The sequence below is a fragment of the Sturnus vulgaris genome, chromosome 13, assembly GCF_052056855.1.
Source record: "Sturnus vulgaris isolate bStuVul1 chromosome 13, bStuVul1.hap1, whole genome shotgun sequence".
NCBI lineage: Eukaryota > Metazoa > Chordata > Aves > Passeriformes > Sturnidae > Sturnus > Sturnus vulgaris.
This window is the reverse complement of record NC_142255.1, coordinates 998,738-1,023,068: the sequence shown is the minus strand read 5'-3', so window position 1 is coordinate 1,023,068 and position 24,331 is coordinate 998,738. Positions and strand designations below refer to the sequence as shown.

Sequence of the window (24,331 nt, the reverse complement as noted above, 5' to 3'; positions counted from 1 at the left end):
GAGAAGTTGTGGCTGCCCCTGGATCCCTGGAAGTGTGCAAGGCCAGGCTGGATGCAGCTTGGAGCAACCTGGGATACTTGTAGGTGTCCCTGCCCAAGGCAGAGGGGTGGACAAAGATGAGTTTGAAGCCAAACCCCTCTGTGATTCTCTGATTAAAAGAAATGTCTGCTGTAACAAGAACTTAACATTTGTCTTAGAAATCCCTCCAACCTACTCAAAGTGCAGTAATAATTTTACATTAGTACTTACTATTTGCTTTACTTAAACAAGGGTGCCAAACACTGGGAGAAAAGAGAACTTTTGAAGAGCCTTATTAATCCCTACCATGGCTTATGGTTAAGGAGTGGGAGAATACTAGGAATACCTCCTAGGTAAGCTCTTGAGCCAGTTTAAGAGGGCAGCTCACAGGCTTGGCTGGAGATGTCTCTGGTGGAGTTCACAGCCATAGCTGATCATAGCACTCCATACAACAGGTCAAATGCCCATGAACCCCCAAATCCATGCAGGGTCTGACGTGGGGACTGGCACTATATCCCTGCTAGTACACTGAGCCAGACTGGAAACCAAAGCTCTTGGAGACCCCCCACTCTGCAGCCTGTCTGAAGAAAGAGCCATTGCTTTACCCTGTTTCAGTGTATTACTCTGGGCCAGATCACAGAATCATTAAGTTTGTAAAAGACATCCAAGATCATCAAGGCCAACATTTGAACCAATCCCACCATTCCCACTAAACCACATTGTGCAGTGGTACATCTCCTTTTCTGAACACTTCCAGGGATGGTGACTTCGATGCTTCCCTGAGGAGCCTATTCCAATGCTCAGCCATCCTTTCAGTGAGGAAATTTTTTCCTAATATCCAGCCTGACCCTCCCCTGGTACAACTTGTGGCCATTTCCCCGTCCTATCAAATGCTAAGTTTTGTGCTCATCTCCTCATCTCAGCTCCTTGAGGGCTGGAATCCAACTGTACTGCTCCCACATGCTCCTAAAAGGTCATATCCTTGGGTAATCTCTATTTTCAGGAAGAAATATCAACCCTGAGCAGTGAGCTGGATATATACAGCAAACAGCTTCATTAGCTAAGTGCCATCTCCTCCCTGAAGAATCAAACAAGAGCAGCTTAAACTGAAAACACAACACCTCAAGAAAGATAAATTCTTCAAGGAATTGGAAAATCCTATTTTCCCTTTGCTTATCAGTGCATAACTTTATTCTGCCTGTGATATTGGTGGTTAACTGCTCTGAAACCACATAAAAAATAGGCAAAAAGCAGAGGGCACATCATTCATCTTCGCAGGACAAAACTGTTATCAGAGACTTGTGTGCTCCGATTTCAGTTGCTACTTCTCCTTCCCCCCAGCGATAATTACCATGGGCTGTGCAAGAGAAATAGCTGCTATTTGAGCAAACAGGAGCTCTTAAAGTGATAGTGACTAGCAAAAAGCATGAGAAATGAAAAAAAAAAAAAGTAATACAGCTTCTGTAAGAACCTTACAACAAATTGTTGTCATCAGTATGTGTGGCTCATTGCCTAAATTTTTAGTAAACTAGCATTAACAATACATGTATTATAAAAAAAGAAACATTCAATTAGCAGGTGTTGCAATTTAAAACTAAATTTCTCTTTAAACTGGCTTTTTCAGAAGTGAATTCTCTTCTGTAAAGTCCATGACATGATAGTGTACATGAGTCACAAACCCAATACTGCTAAAATTTTGAGAAATGTGGAAAAGAATCATGGAAACAGGAGCTGCCTCCCTGCAGTGTGGGCAGTATGGGAGGGGGCTTCTGCTCCTCTGCCCCACTCAAGTGAGACCCCACCTGCAGAGCTGTCTCTAGTCCAGAGTCCAACAGCAGTAGGATGTGGAGCTGCTGGAACAAGCCCAGAGGAGGCCATGGAGACACTTTGAGGGCTGGAACCCCCCTGCTCTGAAGCCAGACTGGGAGAGGTGGAGGTGTTCACCTGGAGAAGAGAAGGCTCCAGGGAGATTTCAGAGCCTCTTCCAGGGCCTAAAGGGGCTCTAGGAGAGCTGGAGAGGGACTAGGGACAAGGGCCCGGAGGGACAGGACACAGGGGGGATGGCTTCCCACTGTCAGAGGTCAGGGTCAGATGGGATATTGGGAAGAAATTGTTTCTTGTGAGGGAGGTGAGGCCCTGGCACAGGTTGCCCAGAACAGCTGTGGCTGCCCCTGGATCCCTGGAAGTGTCCAAGGCCAGGATGGATGGAGATGCAGCAACCTGGGATAGTGGACAGGGTCTCTGCCCATGGCAGGGGTGGGATGACATGAGCTTTAAGGTGCCTTTCAAACCAAACCAGTCTGTGATTCTGTGATTTGGGCACCAGCTGAATAAACTCAAGAACCATATATCCAGAGGGATCCACTACAGCTGCTAAACCTTAGAGCAGAGCTTGGATTACAAAGCAATTCAACATCTCCCTGAGGATCCTGAGATCGTGACGTTTGCTGTTGGGGGGGCCTTGAGAATCCAATAGAGCAATTCATGTTATGTCACTGTAAGGATCCAAATTTATCTTTAGCTGCCAATTATACTCATGTGCAGGAAGGTGGGAGTTTCCACTCTTGCCCTTGGTTTCTCTCCACCTTAGGAATGTTATCTATGCTTGGGTGAATCAATAAAACTTCTCTGATGCAATGCTGAAACCAAAATACCCATTTACTGAGACACATCAAAAGTGAGCTGGTTGATCTTCACACCATGTAACAGCAGCATATGTATTGATGCAATAACCCAACCTCAGAGTGGGAAATCACACAGATTCTTTTAAGATGACAGATTCTGAGCAGGAATGTACAAAGACATTATCAATAGTGCTATGACCATTGAGTTACACGAAGCAACACCAGCTGCTTCCCCACCTCATTTAAAACATAACCATTGTTTTTTTAGGGTGACTTAAGAGCTCAGTGCACTGCTCTGCATTGGTCTCTTAAGTAGTCCTAAACAAAAAATGCATCAGCGTAACCATCTGTTTTTGGGCAACCAGCTGCAAGATGTGGTTAGGAAACCAACAGACAATGAACAAATGTTGGGCTGCCAGGCTAGCTGAGGGAGCCAGATGGTCACTTGGCACATCCTGCTCCTCACCAGCAAGTCCAACACACAGACAGAGCAGGGAGAGAATGATGGGGCTGAAATTAGGGCAGTGGGGTTAGAGAAGGACATGGAATTGAGTCTGAGTGCTGGGAAAGAGTCTCACCCATCCCTTTAAATGGGAGTCTTAGCTTATAAATAAAAAATCGAGAGCAAGATTTTGCAATTCACAGGTTCTTTTTTCACCCTAGGTAACACATACAGCACTGTGAACAGTCATCATTTGTTGTGATTGTTCAAAATTTGCATCCTTGGCCTCTCCAGTGTATTCCTTTTGACTTTATGCAAATCAAAATCATGCTAAGAGTTAATCTTCTGAGTCAGAAGCTTCGGATAAGGCAGCTCAATACTTGGGAAACAAGACAGTGCACGTCAAGCCAGGGTAGGTTTTTATGTACTTATATTCCCGTGGTGAAATGCTAATTTGAATAATGCAGGCCACTAAAATGCTTGCTTCTTACCTAGTCTGAGCTCTCCAAAGTTCCCACACCCAATCTTCTTGCCCACTCTGAAGTTGGGTCCCACCATAAGAACGCCGGAAGACGCTGATGAGCTTGGCCGAGAACCGTGCCCACTCCTTCCTGGCATTCCTTTCGTTGTCCGCTGCCTTTCATCCTTATCCCTATTAGGATGGTCCATGATCTTAGTGAAATACCTCTGCCAGAAAGCTGGCAGAAAGGAGGTGGAGTACACACTCTTCTCCTTAGAACAGAAATTTATATCCAAAAGTATCTGCGTTGGAGTTCAAGAGAGTCATGGAAACTCATGGAGTTCTTTTGGCACCGGATCCAGTTTCCTAATGCATCTTGATAATGTACCAAAGGGTCGACTGTGTTCTTGAGAATTCAATAAAGGCAGGTTGCTTTTGGTTTCTTACCTGGGGAAAAGAAGAGATACATTAAATAAATATTATTTTAAAATACCAGGTGAGAAAGGTACAAAAGGGCCTCCTGAATGTCCAGAACTTTCCTGGACTCAAGGAATTTAACAGCTATATGAGAACTTTATAATTTTCTTTACAACTTTCTGATAAAAAGCCCTGATGTCATAAAGAAATGTAAGTGCTGCCTAACAATCCACTGTTGCTACTTGTCCCATTCTTGGAAGTGTCTCAGGCCAGGTTGGATGGGGCTTGGAGCAACCTGTCTAGTGGAAAGTGTCCCTAGATTTGGGTGGATCCAGCTGAGCTTTAAGATCTCTTCCAACCCAAACCAGTAATTCCATGATTCCACTGGAGTGATCATGACTGACACAACATGCAGTAACCAAAGCCATTCCAACTACATCAGCACGTCAGGCGGACACTCCGAGGAAATTGCATCCCACTTTTAAAGCCCCTGTGAAGCATAGGTTTGTTTTTCCTCACTTAATACATGTATCAATTACTACATGAAAGCCAGACAAAAAATACAAGGGGGCCAATGAAAGGTGCCAAGAGTAGAAAATTTTGTAGCACTTAAACAAAATTTTTCTTGCATTTACCTCTTTTCAAGCTGATCTAGATTATCTTGAATAACCTAAGTTGGAAGGGACCCACAAGGATCACTGAAGTCCAACTTCAAATGAACCTCAGATATATTTGCTAATTCAAACTGCTGTCCTACAGAGAGGACCAAAATGAAGAGCCAAAGCACAATTAGTTATTTTTTAAAAGCTGGTAACTCAGTCAAAAGGAGACAAAACATAGATGCTTCTCAACCTTTGCAAGCCAAATGGTTCTTCTGTGCTCAGGAACAAGACCAAAGGAGACTGGCAAGAGCTGCAAGGACCCAGGAGGTCCTGCCCCACAAGGACAGCCCAGAGGTACCAGCATAATAGTTAAGCTTCCCCTCACTTCCTAAGAAATCAACATGATGGTTGAAGGATGTCTTGTCTGCACAGGTGCTGCATCAGGAGATGGCATCAGGTACTCTTGGGGTGCAGTTCTTGAGTAAGAATTAGAATAAACATACCTGGAACTACCCCCATATCCCAGGATAAAAAGGTGCTGGATTGCAGCTCTACAGGAACACTCCTGCACTGAGATTTTCCAGATGTGAATAGAACAGTTACTGTATAATTTTACCAACAAGGTTTGTGTCCTACTTCCAATGCCTCCAAAGCAATCAGAAAAGTGCTCAATGAGACCACCCAACCGAGAGTCCTGTGGAAGGACACCCAGAAGAACAACCATGTAAATGAGGGCTCAGAAGTTACTTTACTCAGGCAACTGGCTCAGTTCTCCTGCAGCAATACCTCTGTAGAGGGCTTAGCAAGAGTTCCTTCTGTTCATTTTGCCATGAAATCACTAAGGTTGGAAAAGACCTCGAAGATGATCAAATCCAACCATTAACTCAGCATTGGCCCATTCAGTGATGATCCTCTGGTCCACCAGAGGAAGAAGCTAAGCTGCCTGCTTCCAGTTATCCAAAAATAAAAGACAAGGATTATTACCCATCCACATAGAACAGAAGCATGAGCCCTTCTGAAATCTGACTGTTTTCCCTGGCCTCCAGCTGTGGAACACTTCTATTTCTGGAGACTTTTCGTTTGACCTAAGGCACCTGGATATGGAATGGATAGTGGATAGAAGTCGCTCATGCTGGATTCACAAAATGCAGGGAACTACTAGTTGGAAATTCCGGTTTTTGAGTATTTATAGAATCACAGAATCCCAGAATGGTTTGGATCGGAAGGGACCTTTAAGCCCATCTCATTTCATTTTACTCTCTACCATAGGCAGAGACACCTTCCACTAGCCCAGGGTGCTCCAAGCCCTATCCATCCTGGCCTTGGACACTTCCAGGGATCCAGGGGCAGCCACAGCTGGTCTGGACAACCTGTGCCAGGGCCTCACTACCCTCACAGGGAAGAATTTCTCCCTAATATCCTAACACATCCTTTCAGCTTAAAGCCTCCTATCACTTCTTGGTCTTGTAACAAGCCCCTGCTCTGCCTTCCCATACATCCATCCCCTTTAGGTACTGGAATTCTCCTTGTCACTTGGGACAGTTAGATCCCTGCAGTGGATCCCTGCAGAAAACACAGCATGTCTGCAGCATATCCAGGAGGTGTGACAATCACTGGGTCACCTGAGAACCCCCATGTCTCAGCCACACCACCAGTTTGGTCATAAACCAAAGTGACAAGCTCCCAACATGCTACCAAGCAATGTGTGAAACACCATTTGTGATTCAGCACTTCTGGCTTAGACAAGAGAGCTGGAGATGATCATGTTCAAGAAATTATTTATCCCTCAAATTATTTCCAGATTTAATACTCAGAACTGAATATGGATAAGCAGGAAGCACCTGTTACCAGTGAACTGGCTGAACTGGTTTTTCATCACAGACATCCCTACATACTCTCAGCTGCCATGCTTGGCACAGACACAGTATAGCTGTGTTTGCCCTGTGAAACCAGTCAGCAGGAACAGTGATGAGGCTCTATCAGATATCAGAAAATGACTGGACCCCACCCCAGGCTGTCCCAGGAGGAGAGACTGGCTTCAAAACAAACAACATGAAGAAGAGCCATCAGTGAAACTATGGAGTTTTACTGCTGAACTCAAACCAAGCACGAGAATGACTTCTAGTAGTAGGTGGATTTGCTCACACAGGTTTTTCTGATAAAATTTTGAAAAATCAAATTGAAGCATGAAAAGTTTTGATTTATCTCTGCTATGGCAAGAGAAATAGACACAGAACATTCCAGCCAAATGTTTTATTTCCAGTTCAAGTGATCATCTTCCATGCAACACAACACATGAGTCTGGCACTTGGGGACATGGCTTAGTGATGGGCTTTACAGTGCTGGGAGAATGGCTGGACTCAGTGATTTCACAGGGCTTTTCTCACTAAACGATTCCATGACGCTGGAGTGTTCCTAGGGTTGGATCACTAAGAAAGATGAGCAGGATTTCTATGAGTAAAAAACCAGTAACACTTTGGAAAACACACTCAAACTCACCAAAGCCAGAGAAGAATTTTTTTCCCCTGGAGACCAACGTTATTTTAATCAAGACTGAATAATTTATGACCAAGAACTACTTACAGCCTCAGAAATGGAAACAGAAAGAAATCTCCAGCAAGAACACAAACTGCCCAGTTTATACCTTGCTCAGCACATCTCAGATGGGACAAGCAACCCCATTATCCTCAGGCAAATTAAGCACAAGTCCCACCACACATTTTCTGGCTCACAAAGTAAGATGTTAATGGTTATGGGCTCCTATGCCTCCGTCCTTTCCCCGCTCCCCATCTGGATCAGGTCTCCCTGGGGAGAAGGATGGAAAGGTCACGCCTGACAGTCTGCAAACACTAACCATCCTCTCTCAGCTAAAAGCCTCCTGCAAACAGGAATTCAGAGCAGCAATAGATAAGCGAACCACGCCTCTGAGAAGCTCTTTATCACAGCCAAGCCGAGGAGCAGAGCCCAGCTGCTGGCACCCCGGATCACACAAAGATCTTAGACCATCATTACCACCTATTAAAAGTGTAAGTAGTAAATAGGGCATCAAATACAGCCTTTGAGAACCAGCAGAGCACTCTTTTGGAGGGGAAGTGGCAGAAGAATGAAGACCAGACCTTCAGTCACATTAATAGTTAAAGGCTGCTCAGAATACCAGGATGACTTCCTGCCATGATTAAAACTTCTTTATAATGATTCCTTCCTACCTTTCCACCCACTCTGCAAGATTGCTCCTCAAAGTTACTTCCATTTGAATGGAGCTGCATGAAGATATTTCCCTAATGGCGAATCAGCCCAATTCCAGGATTGATTGCACTACAATACAGTTGGAGAAACAGGAACAGTTATTTAATGAAAGACAGGCTTGAAAGGAAATTACTTGCAGCACAGTAAGCTAAGTAAAAAACAACAGCATTGTATCCTACATGCTTCCAAACACTTAGACCCAAACATGTCACGACCTCTCCTCCACTGAAAAAACCCACAGCACTACAACTAGAAACCAGTTTCCAGGTGGTGTTAAATCATGGAATGGTTTAGGTTGGAAGGGACCTTTAAGCTCATCTTGTTCCACCCCATGCCATGGTCAGGGACACCTTCCACTAGACCAGGTTGCTCCAAGCCTGGTCTAACCTGGACTGGAACAATTCCAGGCAGCACTGGAGGGCAGCTGCTGTTTGTGTTGATATCCACAATCCAGTGTAAAGGAGTGTTTAATAAATGGCACGGAGACACTGCTCATAGCCACACAATTTTTCAGGGGAACCCTTCAGACGTAGAAAAGGACATTGCAAATGAGAGATTGGTGTAAAGAAGCCAAAGCCATTCTTGTTGCCATTTTTCAAAAGAAAAACTCACTTTCCTTGAACTCAAAACTTCTTTGACCTCCTTAGGTTACTAGGGAGACCCTTTCATGATAAGAACAAGTATTGTCAAAGTCTTGGTTTATGGCACGGTTTCAGAAATCTGTCCAAACTGAAACAGTCAATGAACATCCTTTTCTTCAAATTGAAAAAAACAGGCCTGGTCCAAGTCTGTGTCTGGTTTTGATCTCTGAAAGAGTCACTACATGCCAGAAAAAAAATTGCAAATGCCTGGTGGATGAAGCAACACCCTAAAAAGCAGGAATTCAGCCCCATAATTCCTTTAAAAATCTTTTAAGAAGAGAATCCAAGAAAGCCCCATTTTGTGTTGGGATGGGTGAACTCAGGGAACTCATCCCACTCCCTATAGACACAGGACCACAATTCCTCAAAGCAGTTCCAAGATCATTGCTTTAGGACAAGGCATATGCCTTCCCACTGGGTTTTCCAACATCCACCCCAAGTGCCTGTGAAAATATGTCTGGTAAGTCTCCTGATGTGGAGAGCACTTTCCAGACAAGATCTGCTACTTCCCACATGACTAGAAAATCCTCCAGGGCTCTCAACTGACATGTTATAAACACACAGATATAAGCTCACCAGCTTCCATCCTCACACCGTGTAAAACACAGAGCCTTCAGCAGCAGAAAACTTTCCTGGTTTTGCCATAGATTGGGATAAAGCGCTCAGCCTCTGAAAAAGGGAGAGCAGCCAAGCTGCAGGTGAGGAGAAACATTTTGAAACCAGGACATATACGATGTGTTCGCTCACGTTTTTAACATCTACCAACTCATTTTATGAGCTTACAACCGTAAGTTTAGAGGATCAAGCTGATGCTCTGCCTCACTGTGTGCATTAATAGCTTCCAAGGTGTCAATGTTCTGCCTTTAATAAAGTGCAATTAGTAAAGCCTTCATTCCCAGCTCTGCTCTCTTCTGCAAGGACACATCTCCACAGGCTTCATTCACTTAAACCCTTCTCATCCCACTGCCTTTACCTCCCTACTTTCATGACATTGCATTTCTTATCCTGCTTCTGCCCTTCCAACTGGCCACAACAAAATTTTCTTCTGCAGCTATCCCACTACTTACTCATGGCAAAGTCACTGTTCTAATGATGAGAAAATAAGAGAGTTTTGAGATTTGCCCTGCTCCTGAGGAGACAAATAAACAGACTATCAAATATCCTATCTTAGAATCACAGAATCCATAAGGCTGGAAAGGCTCTCTAACATTATCAAGTCCAATCATTAACCGAGCATGACCAAGGCCACCACTTAACCTCCCCAAGTGCCACATCCACACATCTTTTGAACACTTCCAGAGATGATGACTCCACCATGGCACTTGGCAGCCTGTTCCAATCTTTGACAACCCTTTCTATGAAGAACTCTTCCCCAGTATTCAAACTGACCCTCACCTGGCACAGGTTGAGGCTCTTTCCTCTTGTCCTGTTGTTTGTTCCTTGGAGCAGAGCCTGAACTCCCCCTCCCCAGCTGTCCCCTCCTGTCAGGGAGTTGTGCAGAGCCAGAACGTCCCCACTGAGCCTCCTTTTCTGCAGGCTGAGCCTCCCCAGCTCCTTCAGCTGCTCCCAGTGGTCCAGCCCCTTCCCCAGCTCAGTTCCCTTCCCTGAACACCCTCCAATCCCTCAGTGTCTTTCTTGCTGTGAGAGGTCCAAAAATGACCCCAGGATTCCAGGTGTGGCCTCAGCAGTGCCCAGTACAGGTAGTCAATCCTTACCCTGGTCCTGCTGGTCACACTCTTGCTGACACAAAGCAGGATACTGCTGGTTTTTTGGCCACCTGGGCACACCAGGGCTCATGTTGATCATTAGAGGTCTTTTCCCACCAGGCAGCCTCCCAGACACCAACTCCATGCCCGGAGTGTTCCACAGGGCTGTTGTGACTTAAGTGCTGGACCCAGCATTTGGCTCTACTGACCCTCACACTGATGGATCCAGCCTGTCCAGATCCCTCTGCAGAGCCTTCCTGCCCTCCAGCAGATCCATTCTCTTGGTGTTACCTGCAAGAAGGCCCTGCTCTGGTGCTTGGCTATTACCCAAGCCAAGAAAAGGAAGATGGAAGGTCAAATACTTTCCCCACTCAGACAGGAGAAATATCATATCTTTTTTGGGGGTTTTTTTTGCCTTTTCATCTCCCACTCAAGAGCTTTCTGGTTACTTCAAGGATCTTCCACTGGATGTATTCCAACTCCCTCCCTGTAGCACAGCAGCATCTCCACACAGAGATCAGCATTTATCTGTGCTTCCCCAATCAGTATTATACTGACCTGGGTTCAGTGTCCTCAATATTATGCAAAAAACCAGAAAAACTGAAAAAGTAGGTCAAAATTCTCTGTTGCAATTTACAGCTGAGAACAGCAGTGAAAAGCTGGCTGCCAACTACAGCAAGCAGGTGCATGTCATGTCAGATGCCCCTCACTTGGGAGATTCTTCCCAACCTTGGAGGCTACAGCTCCCTTTTAAACATTATTAATTGTTTCTGTTGAATTGTTTGACCCCACAATTTAATCTTCAGCTTGTGCAGTTAGTTTTGTTCAGTGCTTCACAGGCAGAAAATAAGGAGGCACACAAACAATATTTAAGTCTATATTGCTGGGAAGGGAGAAGGATGGACAACTGAGGATCACTACACTCATTCACTACTCATGAATGCCAGGGACTGTCAAGTTTGCATCCTCTGATTACAGTTTTTACAAACAGGGATGAACGCAAACGAATTCATGCCTTTTTTCATCCAAGTGAAGTGAACTTCCAAGAGCTCTTTTCCTTGAAGACCTTGTGAACATGCTAAAACACATTAATTGTATAATCCCCAACTAAATACATTGGCAAATTACTTTTCCAGGTGATCTCAGTTGATTGTTTCACTGAGAATGATACAAGCACCCATTTCTAAGCTCATTCCAGAACTTTGCTCCCAATCCCCTCTATGGAAGCTCAGCAGGAAAGCCAGGAATGTTTGGAAGGGAATAACTAATTTAGTTGGAAATTTAGTTCTTCCACATGAGCAGAGTCAAAATAAAGCACAGAGCATTTTCCAGGGAAGTGGTTTGTGTGATGTGAGATCAATTCATTGACTTCTCTCCCTCAACTGAATCCCAGCCAAATGTGTGCTAGCAGCCAGGGATGGACATTCCTATAGATGTAAAAAGTACTAGAGACCATAATCTGTCAGAAAAGGAGGGTTAGTGCTGTCTATGAAGAGGAAGATTATGCTGGAACAGATAAAGGAACAGTTGAATGCAGGAATAAAATGAAAAATTTAAAAATCCCCTCATTAAACCCGAGCTCTACATTTCTTTTTGGGCGTTTTTTGTTGCTGTTTTTTTTTTTGTTTGTTTTTTGGGGTTTTTTTGTTTTGTTTTTTTGAGGCTGGGCAGAGAAAAAGCTGAAGTGCAACTACCTGATCAGCACCCCTGTATCTTCTGAGATTTGAGCAAATGTCAAACACTCACCCCTTTGTACAAATCCCATCCAAGTACCAACATCTGGCTGTGAGCAGCGCATCTCTGTGATCCATGCAGGTGCTCAGTCCATACTTCCCACCAGCCCCAGGGCTACAATCCCTGCATCCCGGGGGTCCTGCATCCTGCTATCCCTGCCTGGAGGGGCCTGTCACACCGACAGCACTTTTGGGATCTACCTCCTGACAGTACAGCAACTGACTCCATCTTTACAATCCAGTGTTTAGAATCACTAAGGTCAGAAAAGGCCAGATTTCAGCATAAAAGTGTATTTACGGGGACGCTATAGAGGAAATTAGGAAGAACCTGCCAGCAGCAAAAGCTCTACAACAGATCCTGTAGAAGTTTTCTTCTCTGATATCCAGGCATCATAAACCTGTAGGTTTATTTTTCCTCTTAAAATACCAGGTTGTTTAACAGCAAAAAGAGAGGTGCAGCTGTCCCTCTACCATCCCCTTCCTTCCAGGCAATAGATTTGAAGAAGAAAAGGGCAAAGAAGACTTCTAGACAACCATGTGCATCCATCATCAAGGAATAACCCACAGCACATGGATTCAGGTGCATCCATGGTGGTTGATGGACTAGTTTGCAGTTAATGGCATCAAAGTCTTTGACAAGACCACCATGGGAGCTTAGGCTCTGGAGCAGCCTTGGATCACTGGCAGCAACATTATTTTTACAGATTTACAGCCCAATTTAACACAGATGCACCTCAATCATCTACGACTGTTTTATCTGTACTCTGTCTGACAAGGAAAAGCAGCACAGAGGATTAACTGCGGACAGACAGGCTCAGACAGCTTGAAAAGACTGGTGAACTTGGCAGCCAAACACAACTTCCCTCCATCCCCAAAAACCTTGGTAGTCTGCAAATCATGAAGTGCTTTTTGCTGCTTCAGAAAGGAAAATAAATATCAAGTTTAGAGCCAAGGCAGCTTTCACAGTGTGTGGGGGGTGGGGAAAAGCCTCTCATCAGAAGAAACATCCTTGTGAAGTTGAGGAGATGGGCCAAAGAAAACTGAAGACACCTTGATAGCAAGGGTGGGTAGAAGCTGCGCTTGTGGAAGCCAGCTTGGGATAACAGGGAGCCCTGAGGTGCTGAGAGCCTTTTGGCCCTGTCCCAAAGTGAATCCAGCACACAACAGGTATGTGTTTCCCCTACAGAAGGACACATTCGTGTCAAGTGCCATCCAGTATCAATAAAAAGTGTCATAACAGACCAGCAGTGAGGTGAGATTCAGATGCAGGATCTTTGTATTCCAACTTAAGAAAGCTCCAGGTCCCCAGGCTTGGCTTGTGGTTACTTGATGGAAACAGGCTGTCTCCTCTCTGTCCTACCAATACCCAAGAGCATTTCCAAAAGCTGAGGACAAACAAGCACAATGGTTTCTTTGTTGCCTCAGCTTAAAATGACACCAAACTTCTGCTAAGTCTCATATCACCTCCTAAAATGATCTTCAGACACTACTGCTCAGATTCAAGATGAGCCTGCTGGTTCCCAGTGTTTGTACCTGATGGCTCAGGAGACAGGAAAACATCTGGACTCTCACAGCACTGAGCTCTAAACATGGGTGTAAGGGCTCTCTTAGTGTTCAAGTGTCCACCACAGAGCAGCAAAGCCTTGGAGAAAATTCCACTTCCATGCAACAGGAATGAAGCTATGAGGGCTTCAGAAAGGGATTTTCACACAAGTACCTAATTCAGTGCGATGACTTAGTCAGCGAGTGCCAAATGCACAACAATTTGGGCAGGGTTCAGCCTGGCTGAGGTGTGTCCTGCAGGGATGAACAGCAGCCACCAGCCACATCTCCCGTGGCTGTAAGAGACTGTGCATCCATGTCCTTCTGGGATTCCAAGTATGACCCCAGACTAACTCAAGCAGCTGTTCTTCACCATCACACAGCCTCATACGAAGAGAGGATGTAAAGATAAGAAAGGAGCATGCCCAAGAACAGTGGAGTGGGTAGAAGTATCAAGTACACTCTGTGCAGATGAACTTCAAGACCTGGCCTGGCAGGCAAAGCCCAAACACCCTACAAGAAATGGGGAAGAGAACTCTGCCATCCCACAGACTCTGGACAGTGCTCAATAGACTTCATCTGAGGTTGCTCATCATTAAAAACTCCTTGTAAGAGCTGGGTAATAAACTGGAAACATAATGATGAAAGAGCTGGAACAGCAGCACTTCTTAAAAAAAATAGTAATGGTGATGCAAACAGGAGAGAGATGGAGTGTATTAAGGGAAAACACAAGAAAACCTGATAGTCCATGATTTAATGTACATATTTCTTCTTTTTAATTCCTGAACGATACCTTCTCCTTTTGTGAAGATACTGTCTTTTCCGGCAGTCGTGGAGAGAGGAGCAGACCACACTGTCTCGTCATATAATGAGACATTTGGCAGGAATTTGACTGACATCACCTACATATTTTTTTTGCAACTGAACCATGTCTTGAAGAGGAAACTATGTATCGGAGACCTACACAGGGAGAGAAATCTGCCCCAGCCTTTAATAGGCTGCTTTTTTGGAGGTGGATTGTTGTCAGACAGGGGTGACTAACCATTCAACTGCTTATGAGGCTTAGAGCACAAGGGAGCTGGAAAGGTAAGAACCACAACCCCTAAGTAATAAATCCTACTAATTTGGGCTTAATAAAAAACAGTACTTCAGTCTAAGCAACCCAATGCTGTTGCCAGCATCCTGATTCCTTGACACCTCTGTTATAGGAAAGGAAGGTTTTTTATTGGGATAGATAATGTCCATTAAAAACTGACAGAGTTTGAGATTTAAAGCACTGTTACACTCAAAGCCTGACACCTTCTGCAGCAATTTGTCTCCCCTTCCGGTATGGGATTATAAAAACTCCATTATGTCAACACTGCAGCCCCAAAACAAGCTGTCCCATCCCAAAACCCACCTATCCCACAGGCAGCATCCTCACGGCACATAAAGAGGTATCATTTCCTTCCTCTCTGAGATGTAGGACTCCCAAATCTCTCAGATCTCCCCACTCTGTGTCCTGATGAAGCAGTTCAGCTGTCAGAAGGATTTGGATTACCTATGCGACTGAAAGCTGCTAGCAATTACATCCAGACCAAGCAAAATACCCACTGGAGAAGCACAACTGCCTTGCAGGCAGGCCAAAAGACGTTTAGATCTTGTCTCCTGCCTTTTAAGTTTTCATTTATTATAATTTATTTTTCTTTATTTATTTCTAAATGAAGCAAAGGTCACTCCGTTTGCTGGCAGTTGAACCGTCTCCTCCCCAGTTCAAGGTCCAGTCTTGGTTACTAGTCTAATTCTGTGCTGGTGGCTACACCCACACAAACACCATCAGCTCCATAAAAATCCGCACTTCCTCAGTAGGGCAATTAGGCACCATAATCCCAAAATACACAGTCAGACAGTTGCATTTGTTCACAGAAAATAAATGTTTGTGCCGAGTTCCTTTCTCAATCTGTCAAGGAAGTGGCCTGGGGCACCCGCCCGCAGGAGGAAGCCAAGCAGGAGCCACCAACACTCCAAGAGCAGCCACATGGCTTTAAAAAAATCATAATACTTGAAGGTTTGTGCTGTTGGTTGGTTTTCTGGGTTTTTTCTTCCTCAAATTTGAAGCTGTCAGTTCCTTAAAAGTCTTCAGATGCTGCATGGGTATTTCAGCTCCTTCCAGGTGTATTAGGAAGCACCATCCCACACCTATCATTTTTCTACCTGTGCTTTCACAGGTGCAGCTTCTTTGTAAAATGACACCAAGATGAGGTCCATGTGCTCCAGATGGAGCAGCTTCAGTAGAGATGGATTTGCTGCACTGGCATTCCTGTAAAGCCATCCTACACACCAGAACACATCTGGGTGGCATGTGCAGCACCAGAGATGGCAACAAACACTGGCTTCTCACAGTGACAGTCTGGAGAAGTTTCAGAGACGTCTTCTGTCAGTACACATCCAGCTCTCACATGGGCATCACCAAGGTCAGAAAATTCCCCCCTCAAGCTCACAGTAAAGGGAAAAAATTAAATTCGTGAAGGATCAGCCTGGTTGAGACATCACCATCCCTTCCTGGCTCTTTTGAACACAAGCTGGCAGACAGGGGTGGTCAGGCATTACCTGCCTTTGCACCTTACCGGGTGATGAACAATGTGCTCAAGAGGGTGTTAATGCCTACGTTGCCTAAGGACATCTGCAATCCCCAAAATCCCTGCATTCCGAGAAAAATGCCATGGAATTGTGGTAGGGGTGGGTTAGGTTGGATATTAGGAAAAAATTCTTCCCTCAGGGAGTGGTCAGGCACTGAACAGGCTCCCCAGGGAATGGTCTTGGCCCAAGGCTGCCACAGTTCAAGGAGTGTTTCGACAATGCTCCCAGGGACATGGGGTTATTGGGTGTCATGTGCAGGGCCAGGTGTTGGACTTAATGATCCCTGCAGGTCCCTTGCAACTCAGGGCATTCCATAAACGATGGTTTCCTAAGTCACAAGCAATAACTCCGAAGTCATATCCAGTTTCAGCAGCACATTTATTTTCATTATTAAGCCACATATTTGGAAATGCTGCCATGTTAAGGTCATGGCAATGGATTCAACTCATATCAGCTTCTGCCACTGACACTGATAACCCTTTATGTGCATCTCATCAATGTGTCACCACCTGATGCTTATCTGACAGGTCAATCAAAGGCACTTCAACAGTGAGTGAACACCTGAGCTCCCTTTCTGAGGTCACCTTGCTGTTTTGGTTACATCCATTACAGCTTGAGCCAGAAGAGCATTACCACAGGAGCTACTCAATGCCCTAACCAACCCACAGCACATCCAGGGAGGGCAAGTGGCAGGAACAGGCAGTGCTGACACAAATGCTCAAGCTCATGGTGCATCCAATGGAGCAATGTCAGCTCAAGGAAGCAGCCTGTAAACCAGCAGGGAAATAAGGTTCCGTTTCTGAGAGGTAATTTTACATGACAACTCTTCCTGCTTCTCTCCTTTCCCTCATGTTAAGGACTTTGCACAGTTCACGGCCTGGCTTCGGTTGCTCTAAACTCCAGACATGCCTATGTAAAGGGAATATTGTGCCAAAACAAACAAATCTTCCACCTACTTGTGGTCCAACAATCCACTAGGAAGAAAAGACAAGGCACACACCACAAAAACTATAAATACCCACTTAGTATGGACAAGAGTGAAGGCTTGTGCTTAACAAAAAGAAGGATTTTACTGCATTTCTCAAGGCATTAGACTTACGTATTGACACTCCCGTTTCAGAAGTTTCTAACCATTTCCTCTGTTTATAGACTGGTTTGGGTTGGAAGCTCAGCTTGTTCCACCCCCTGCCATGGGTAGGGACACTTCCCACTAGACCAGGTTGCTTCAAGCCCCATCCAACCTGACCTCAGACACTTCTAGGGATCCAGGGACAGCCGCAGCTGCTCTGGGAAACCTGTACCAGGGTCTCCCGATCCTCAGAGAGAAGAATTTCCTCCCAATATCAAATCTAACCCTGCCCTCTGGCAGTGCGAAGCCATTCCCCCTTGTCCCGTCCTTCTAGGTCCTTGTCCAAAGTCCCTCTCCAGCTCTTGGAGCCCCTTTAGGCACTGGAAGGGGCTCGAAGGTCTCCCTGGAGCCTTCTCCAGATGAACATTCCCAGCTCTCCCAGTCTGGCTCCAAAGCAGAGGGGCTCCCGCCCTCAAACCATCTCAGTGGCCTCCTCTGACTGGCTCTAGCAGTTCCATGTCCTTCCTTTGCTGGGACCCCTGAGCTGCAGTCAGCTCTGCAAGTGGGGTCTCACCTGAGTGGGGCAGAGGAGCAGAATCTGCCCCTCCCCTGCTGCCCAAGCTGGGAATCACCCAGGGCACTGGGGTTTTGGGGCTGCCAGGCCTGTGTTCAATCCTTTTTCCACCCAGGTTGTGCTTGTGCTCGGGATGGCCCTGGCCCAGGGGCAGGACACTGCACTTGGCCTTGAGCTCCATGAGATCCACCTCTCCAGGTCCCTCTGCATGCCATCCCTTCCCACCAGCCTGTTGACCACAACATAAAGCTAGCATCCATCTCACTTAACAAAGAATTCAAATACCCTGAATTTCTCCACCGTTATGATAAAGTCCTAGGAGACCTATCCATACATATTTCCTCAGTGAGGAAAATAAGGAAGCTGAGCAGCATAACACAAAGGAATTCACATGGGAATGGAGTCACTCATCCCTGTCCACAGAAAACACTTCAGAACTTGGGCCTTATTAGATACTGGATCATCCAAAAACTGAAACCGCATTTCCTAAGACATCCTTGAATTCACTTATTCCAGCAGCAGAAGATATAGAAAGTGTGTGTAGCTCCATGAAACTGTATTTCCCTTCCTAGAATGACTTAAAAATTAGTGGCGCTGCAGAGAGAAGCCTAAAGGCTCCTCAAGAACCACAATTGTGACATAGCAACAATCTGGTGCATAGAGATTAGAAAACACCTTATGGATCACTGGATTAGCAATGGGAGAAACTGAAGCCAGTCTCCTACAAGAAAACGCTGAACAAGAAGTGATGATGAGAGGAAGTCTCTGGAGCTGGAGGAAAAAGCTGTTTATTCTACCTCTCACACTCATCTGGAGTTCAGAGTTAAGTTTATCTTTTAAAACAAAGCAGAGATGCCACACAGGTACTCACAGAGATCTGTAGCCGAGGGAAGCACATCCTGATGATAACATTCCTTTATCCTGCACTGCATGGTCCTGGACTAACCACAGCTGAGCCATTTCTTCACAGTGAACTTCAGCACTTATTTCACAAGCAGTAACCTCACTGAGCAGAGGCACAACACCTTTTCCCACCCTACTAGTTTTAACACCATCATCTAAAGCAAGACATGGGGGGTTGTCCCATGCAGGACTTACCTCCAAACCATGGGAGAAGTCAGTTTCTACCGAGCCTCTTTGCCCTCTGAGAGGGTCCAACCTCCCATCTCAAATCCTCCCCCACCACCAAATCTTCATCTAAATACAGGCTGAGCTCTAAGAATCCTTTGCTGGAACCCTGCCTCCCTCAACCACAGATTCCCATTTTTAGGTGCTATCTTAAACTGTATTTCCAAGAGTAACTACTCCATTACAGCACCTGTTCCCCCCTCTCATGCCAACAACACGACCTTGAGAAAGCTGGAAAAACAAGCGCAATTCTTCTGCCTACAAGGTAGTTCTTCAACAACAAAAGACAGCACTTCTTGATCGCATCTCTAGACAACAGCCCAGTAACTTCAGACACTTTTTCAAACACTATTTTTTGTGGCTTGAAACTCAAAAAAGGCATTGTACTCAGCCACAAAACACCCTTTCGAATCACTACATGTGGAAGAAAATTCAGGCTTTTCCTGGCTGTCTTCTCAGTCAGATCATGAAAGCAGGCAGGTGGCACAAGGGCATTTCAGATTATTTGTGAGCAAGCGATGCCATTACAGTGCAGGTGTGATGGACAAGTACCAGCCAGCCAAGTTCCCAGGAGCACAGGAAGAGCACAGAGATGTTCCATGTTGGAGCGAAGAACCTAAGGACTATCTCAAAACCTCATATCATCAATGCAACAGTGCTGGACTGGTTTTCCACACCTGACTGAATTCACCCTGCTCCAGGTGAATCTGTGCAGCGTCCCGTTCCCACAGCTCATGAAACACTACCCTGCAGCTTAGGCCATGCAAGGTAGCTCATCCCTTCTTGAACCTGTGACCTTCAGATCTCATTTGAGGTCAATCACTACCCTTGTTCACAGGAGAAGCTCCATGTTCCCAAAGATGGCATTCCAGAAAAAGCAAAACTTGATACAATTTCACCAGGGCCAACTTAGACATCTGCATCAGAAAGGTCTTTTTAACCCACTTTACATTTCCTTTGATAGGCGGGACAACAAAAATCGGAAGAATGCTGTTTTGTCACAGAAACTCACCAGATTTGTTTCTCATTCATCTGGAGAAGAAAGCTTAGGTGGGAAGGAAACTGAGGGCCATCTGCCTCCTGCTACAGGAAATGTTAAAAACTCTCAACCATGCTGGTCTGGCCATCATCCCTCCCAGGCTGCATCTCAGGATAAGCTGAAGCTGCACATGGAAAAGGGAACAACCTACCTAAATATAATCAACCCCTTGTTTGTGATGAATCATTGCTCGGCCACATCTATAAAGTACCAGTCTGATGTCCCCAAGGGACCTGACTTCATTACCTGCTCTCTCTGAAGTGATTTACAGCTCTGCAAACCTCTGCTGCTGCTTGAGGAAGAGAAGATTACAACAGCCATGTATTTGTCTGTAGAAATCACCTGCCAGCTGGCCAGAAAGAAGGTTGGACAGTCCCTGTCTGCAGCTGACCTCTCCTCTTCCACAGGCCACATGTGCACATGCTGCACAGCACAACCTGGGACCACTCACACCAAAGGACATCTGACAGGAAACTGGAGATGCCACTTTGAGGAGCCAAGCTCCTCTAGTGTCCCCTGAAATACTATCAGATACAGGCGAAGATGCCCAGGTATCCTCTGACATCACTTACACACCTGCATGCTGAGAAAATGAAAGGATTAATATTATTTTATAGTCATTCCCAGGGATTATTCTCTGGATTACTGCAATAGGTGCATACCAGCAGTGGGGTCTGTTTGTTCCAAGGAAAGGTCAGTGGTACCATACGACAATTTTCCCAATTCACATACATATACAAAAAGCAGCTCACACCTGATCTAGGTGGTGATCAGGTACAAAACTCAGCAATCCAACTTCAGTTTTCCTGGTAGTGGGGCTTTTTCCCAGGAAAGCAAGAGACCAAGCCTCCAGCACAGCTCAAAACCAGCCTTCTCGGCTCTATTTACAAGAGCACAACCACAGAGTTTGGGTGTGAGTCAAAGCTCCATATGCACAGCAATCCACATCCTCGTGGAATCATGGAATGGTTTGGGTGGTAAGGGCCCTTAAAACTCATCTCGTTCCAACCCTCTGCCATGGGCAGGGATGCCACTCACTATGAAAGGTCCCTTATAGATTTGATCTTAGTCCTTCAGACACACAGGAAAGAGTTTCACACTCAAGCACCTGCAAGTGCTGAAGCACAGAAAGGGGGGCTGAGGTGATGAGAAAAATTGTTTCAATTATAAATATTTGGAGCTTAAGTGTTTACATCTCTAGACTCATGATCCAAAGGAAGTGAGCTGCAAGGAAACCTTTCCAGATAAAAATCAGTTTATCCTAGTTTATTACCTTCTATCCAACCCACAAGCACTTCCCAGCAGCTGCCTTCAGGTGAATCCCCAAATGGCCCCACAGCATCCCACCGGCCTGAAATACTGCTTCTACAGCACAGAGCAGCCCAGGCTCCTCCAGCCTATTCCAGGGATGTAAGAGACCATGAGCAGAGCATTAGTAGCTCAGCAGCCAGGCTGAAACAGGCTAAAAGCTGGAATTAGGCAAAGACAAGGCAACTCCACCCCACTAAAGCCTTCCAGCATTGGCATCCATGGGTCAAGGTCACACCTCCCACACTGCTGGGAGGGAGAGGGCAGCTTCACAAGCAGTGAGAGCCCCACACTGGCACGGTTACAATGAGGAAGGATAGAGTAGGAGGCAAAGCCAGGCTTTAGGTGTCTTGTTGGGGCTGAGGGAACAACAGGATGAGAGGACATGGCCTCAATCTGTGTGAGGGGAGGTTCAAGTTAGACATCAGGAAGAATTTCTTCTCAGGAGGAGTTATGAAGCATTGGAACGAGCTGCTCAGGAAGGTGGTGGAGTCACCATTGCTGGAGGTGTTCAAGAAATGATTAATGGCAGGACTTAGTGTTCTGTCCTAGTTCAAAAGGTCAATTGGTCAAAAGCTGGACTTGATCTTAAAGGCCTTTTCCAACCTAAATGATTCTGTAATTCTGGGATGAGATAATTTTGACTGAAGAGCTGAACAGTCCCCAGGTTACCAAAAAGGCATGCCTGGTACACAGACATCAGATGTGTACCCCAGTTAACATGCAGCTACTCCAAAAGGCACCTTCCTGGTCCTCCGTCCATTAAACACCCTCAAGTCTATCATTTTCACCAGCTCTGGCACTTGTTTTACCTCTCAGTGAGTCAACACCAGAACTGCAGGGCTGGCTGCCAGCTGAATCCCAGACTGGACTGGGCTGGAAGAAACCTTAAAGCTCACCCAGTTCCTTGCCATGGGCAGGGACACCTTCCACTATCCCAGGTTGCTCCAAGCCCTGTCCAACCTGGCCTTAAGCACAGAGATGGGGCAGCCACAGCTTCTCTGGGCAACCTGTGCCAGGGCCTCACCATCCTACTGAGAGGTTAAAAGAAGCCTCAGAAGCACAAGGAAAGGCACAGGCAGATGACACCATCCTTCTCGGTAGAAGTAGGTTGTCAGACACTGTTGCTGCATTAATTGGACAAAGAAGGAATTTGGAGACAATTAGACATTTATGATTCTTCTAACACCCCACAATAAACACAGGAATTTAAGGAATTGTTTCCCCTGTCCTTTGGTAATTTTCAGTAGCTCTGTATAACAATGCCAGAACATAAAGGCTCTCATTTGTGTTATGTTTAACATACTGGTTGTGTTAAGCAGCAACAGTTTTCCCTCAAACTACAGCCACATCTTCCACTCTCACAGGTTTTTGGAACACTGGGATGTAGCACAGCCTCTCCCCACCATCCCATCAAGAGAAAACCGGACAGGAAACGCTGAATTTCAAAACTGAAAGAAGCAGCACAAGGGAATGCTACTTCAAGTACCAGTCACACATCTTACTACAAGAAAAGGACTTTCAAGTTACCTCTGGCTTAAGTGGCACCAAAATTTTGTGGCAGATACCTAGAACTTCTTGAAAGTCACCAAAACAAAGTCCAACATGTACCAAAACCCCTAATTTTGAAGACTGGAGCATCCACACTGTGTCCTGAAGCATTTCCAGCACTGGAGAAGTCATATTTCAAGCAGAAGCATCTTTAGCCTAAACCAGCAAACACTGTGGTCTCCAAAACCTACAGAGCTAATAGCTGTACTTCTCAGGTACAGAGCTCTCACCAGTACCCCCAGTTACAGACCAGTAAATTTCCTCTTGAAGATCACCTGTCCAGTGCATAGCTCCATGTCCAAACTGCACAAGAAGCAGCACAATGGGAGCAAGACATCCTTGTGGGGAAGGGGAATGGCAGAGCTCTGGCTTGATTTATGTGCTCTCTGCAGACCTGGACAAGAAAACAACAGACCCAAAAATCCAAGTTGCAGATAATTCACTCTCAACAAACAAATCCCTGTGCAAAAGGGATTGTTCTCCCACACAAAGTGGTCCTCGAGGGACAGGACAAACCCCCAGAACGGGGGTGTTTCAGAGACAAGAGCTGCTGGGAACTTCTTGCAGTGACCACCAGGACCACTCACCCCCACCGGGTCACTCTCTTCCCCCAGCTGGAAAACCGAGGTAGGAGTTGGTTTCCCATGGAAATAGGAAATAGAGAAACAGGAAATAGTCTAGCAAAGCACAAGGCTGATCACAGAAGACCTGTAGACAGCAAGATTCCCACGGCAGCATATCCACCAAATAGAATTAATCCATACAGTGCTAATTGCCCAAGTAACACTGTTGTAAGATAGCTTGATCCCATCCCCCCACTCCCAATATCACATTTATGGAAACACTAAAAACCACGGACAAGGCTTCATAGTATACCACAAAAATCAGGATCCAAACTGCAATCAAACTGCAAGGCTTGCAGTGGGATTTTAGCAAGGAAATGGAAATCACACTGGCATACAATTGTTCCGCCTCCCCATTCGCCTTCACACATTTCTCACAGGTCAATTTTAAAGAATTAAGTCTTGTTCAGCAAAACATCTGGCGGCTGTTGCTAGAGGAAACCGACTACCAGTTACATAAAAGCCAGACTGCATAAGCAAGGACAAGTGTTTTGCCAGTCTGTGAATCTCAAAACCTTACATGAAACTTCACATCTAATTTCTGGGTTAGAATACAATGAAATCAACTCACATTACATGCATTACAAAACCCATGAAGATTTGAGTTCTCTAAGTTTGAGGATATAATCATGCTATATTGGAATTAACTTTCTAGCTAGGAACTGTCCTAAGGATTTTCTGCAAACAGCACAGACAGATGAATTACAGCTTAAAAATGGACCATTTCAGCTTTAGGCACTTTCAGACTTAGTTCAAAACAGAACAAGTTCAAGAGTTAGAGAAGAGGGTTTTGCTCTTTCACTATTTGAGTCAGTTTTCCAATGCTTAATAGAAGAATATTTTCCCTTAATGCTACAGATCACCTTTTCCTCGACCAGCTGAGGCTGCATTGGGCTGAACAGGAGGAGTGATTTCGTGGGAGAAGTTGAGAGCTCTAATGTATCGCCATATACGTCAAACAAGGCCAGTCAGAAGCCTTTAAGATTTCA

The 24,331-nt window shown here is 45.4% G+C and overlaps 1 protein-coding gene across 3 annotated transcripts in view; it reads right to left on the bottom strand.

Annotated features, from left to right (window-relative positions):
* CSNK1G1 (casein kinase 1 gamma 1) overlaps positions 1 to 24,331 on the bottom strand; it is a 106,648-nt gene that overhangs the window by 59,636 nt on the left and 22,681 nt on the right. For all 3 annotated transcript variants that reach the window (XM_088172293.1, XM_088172292.1, XM_088172294.1), the window contains one exon: positions 3,576 to 3,991. In XM_088172293.1, coding sequence (XP_088028419.1) covers positions 3,576 to 3,753 — 178 coding nt within the window. In that variant the 5' untranslated portion in view covers positions 3,754 to 3,991. The remainder of the gene's footprint in view (positions 1 to 3,575; positions 3,992 to 24,331) is intronic.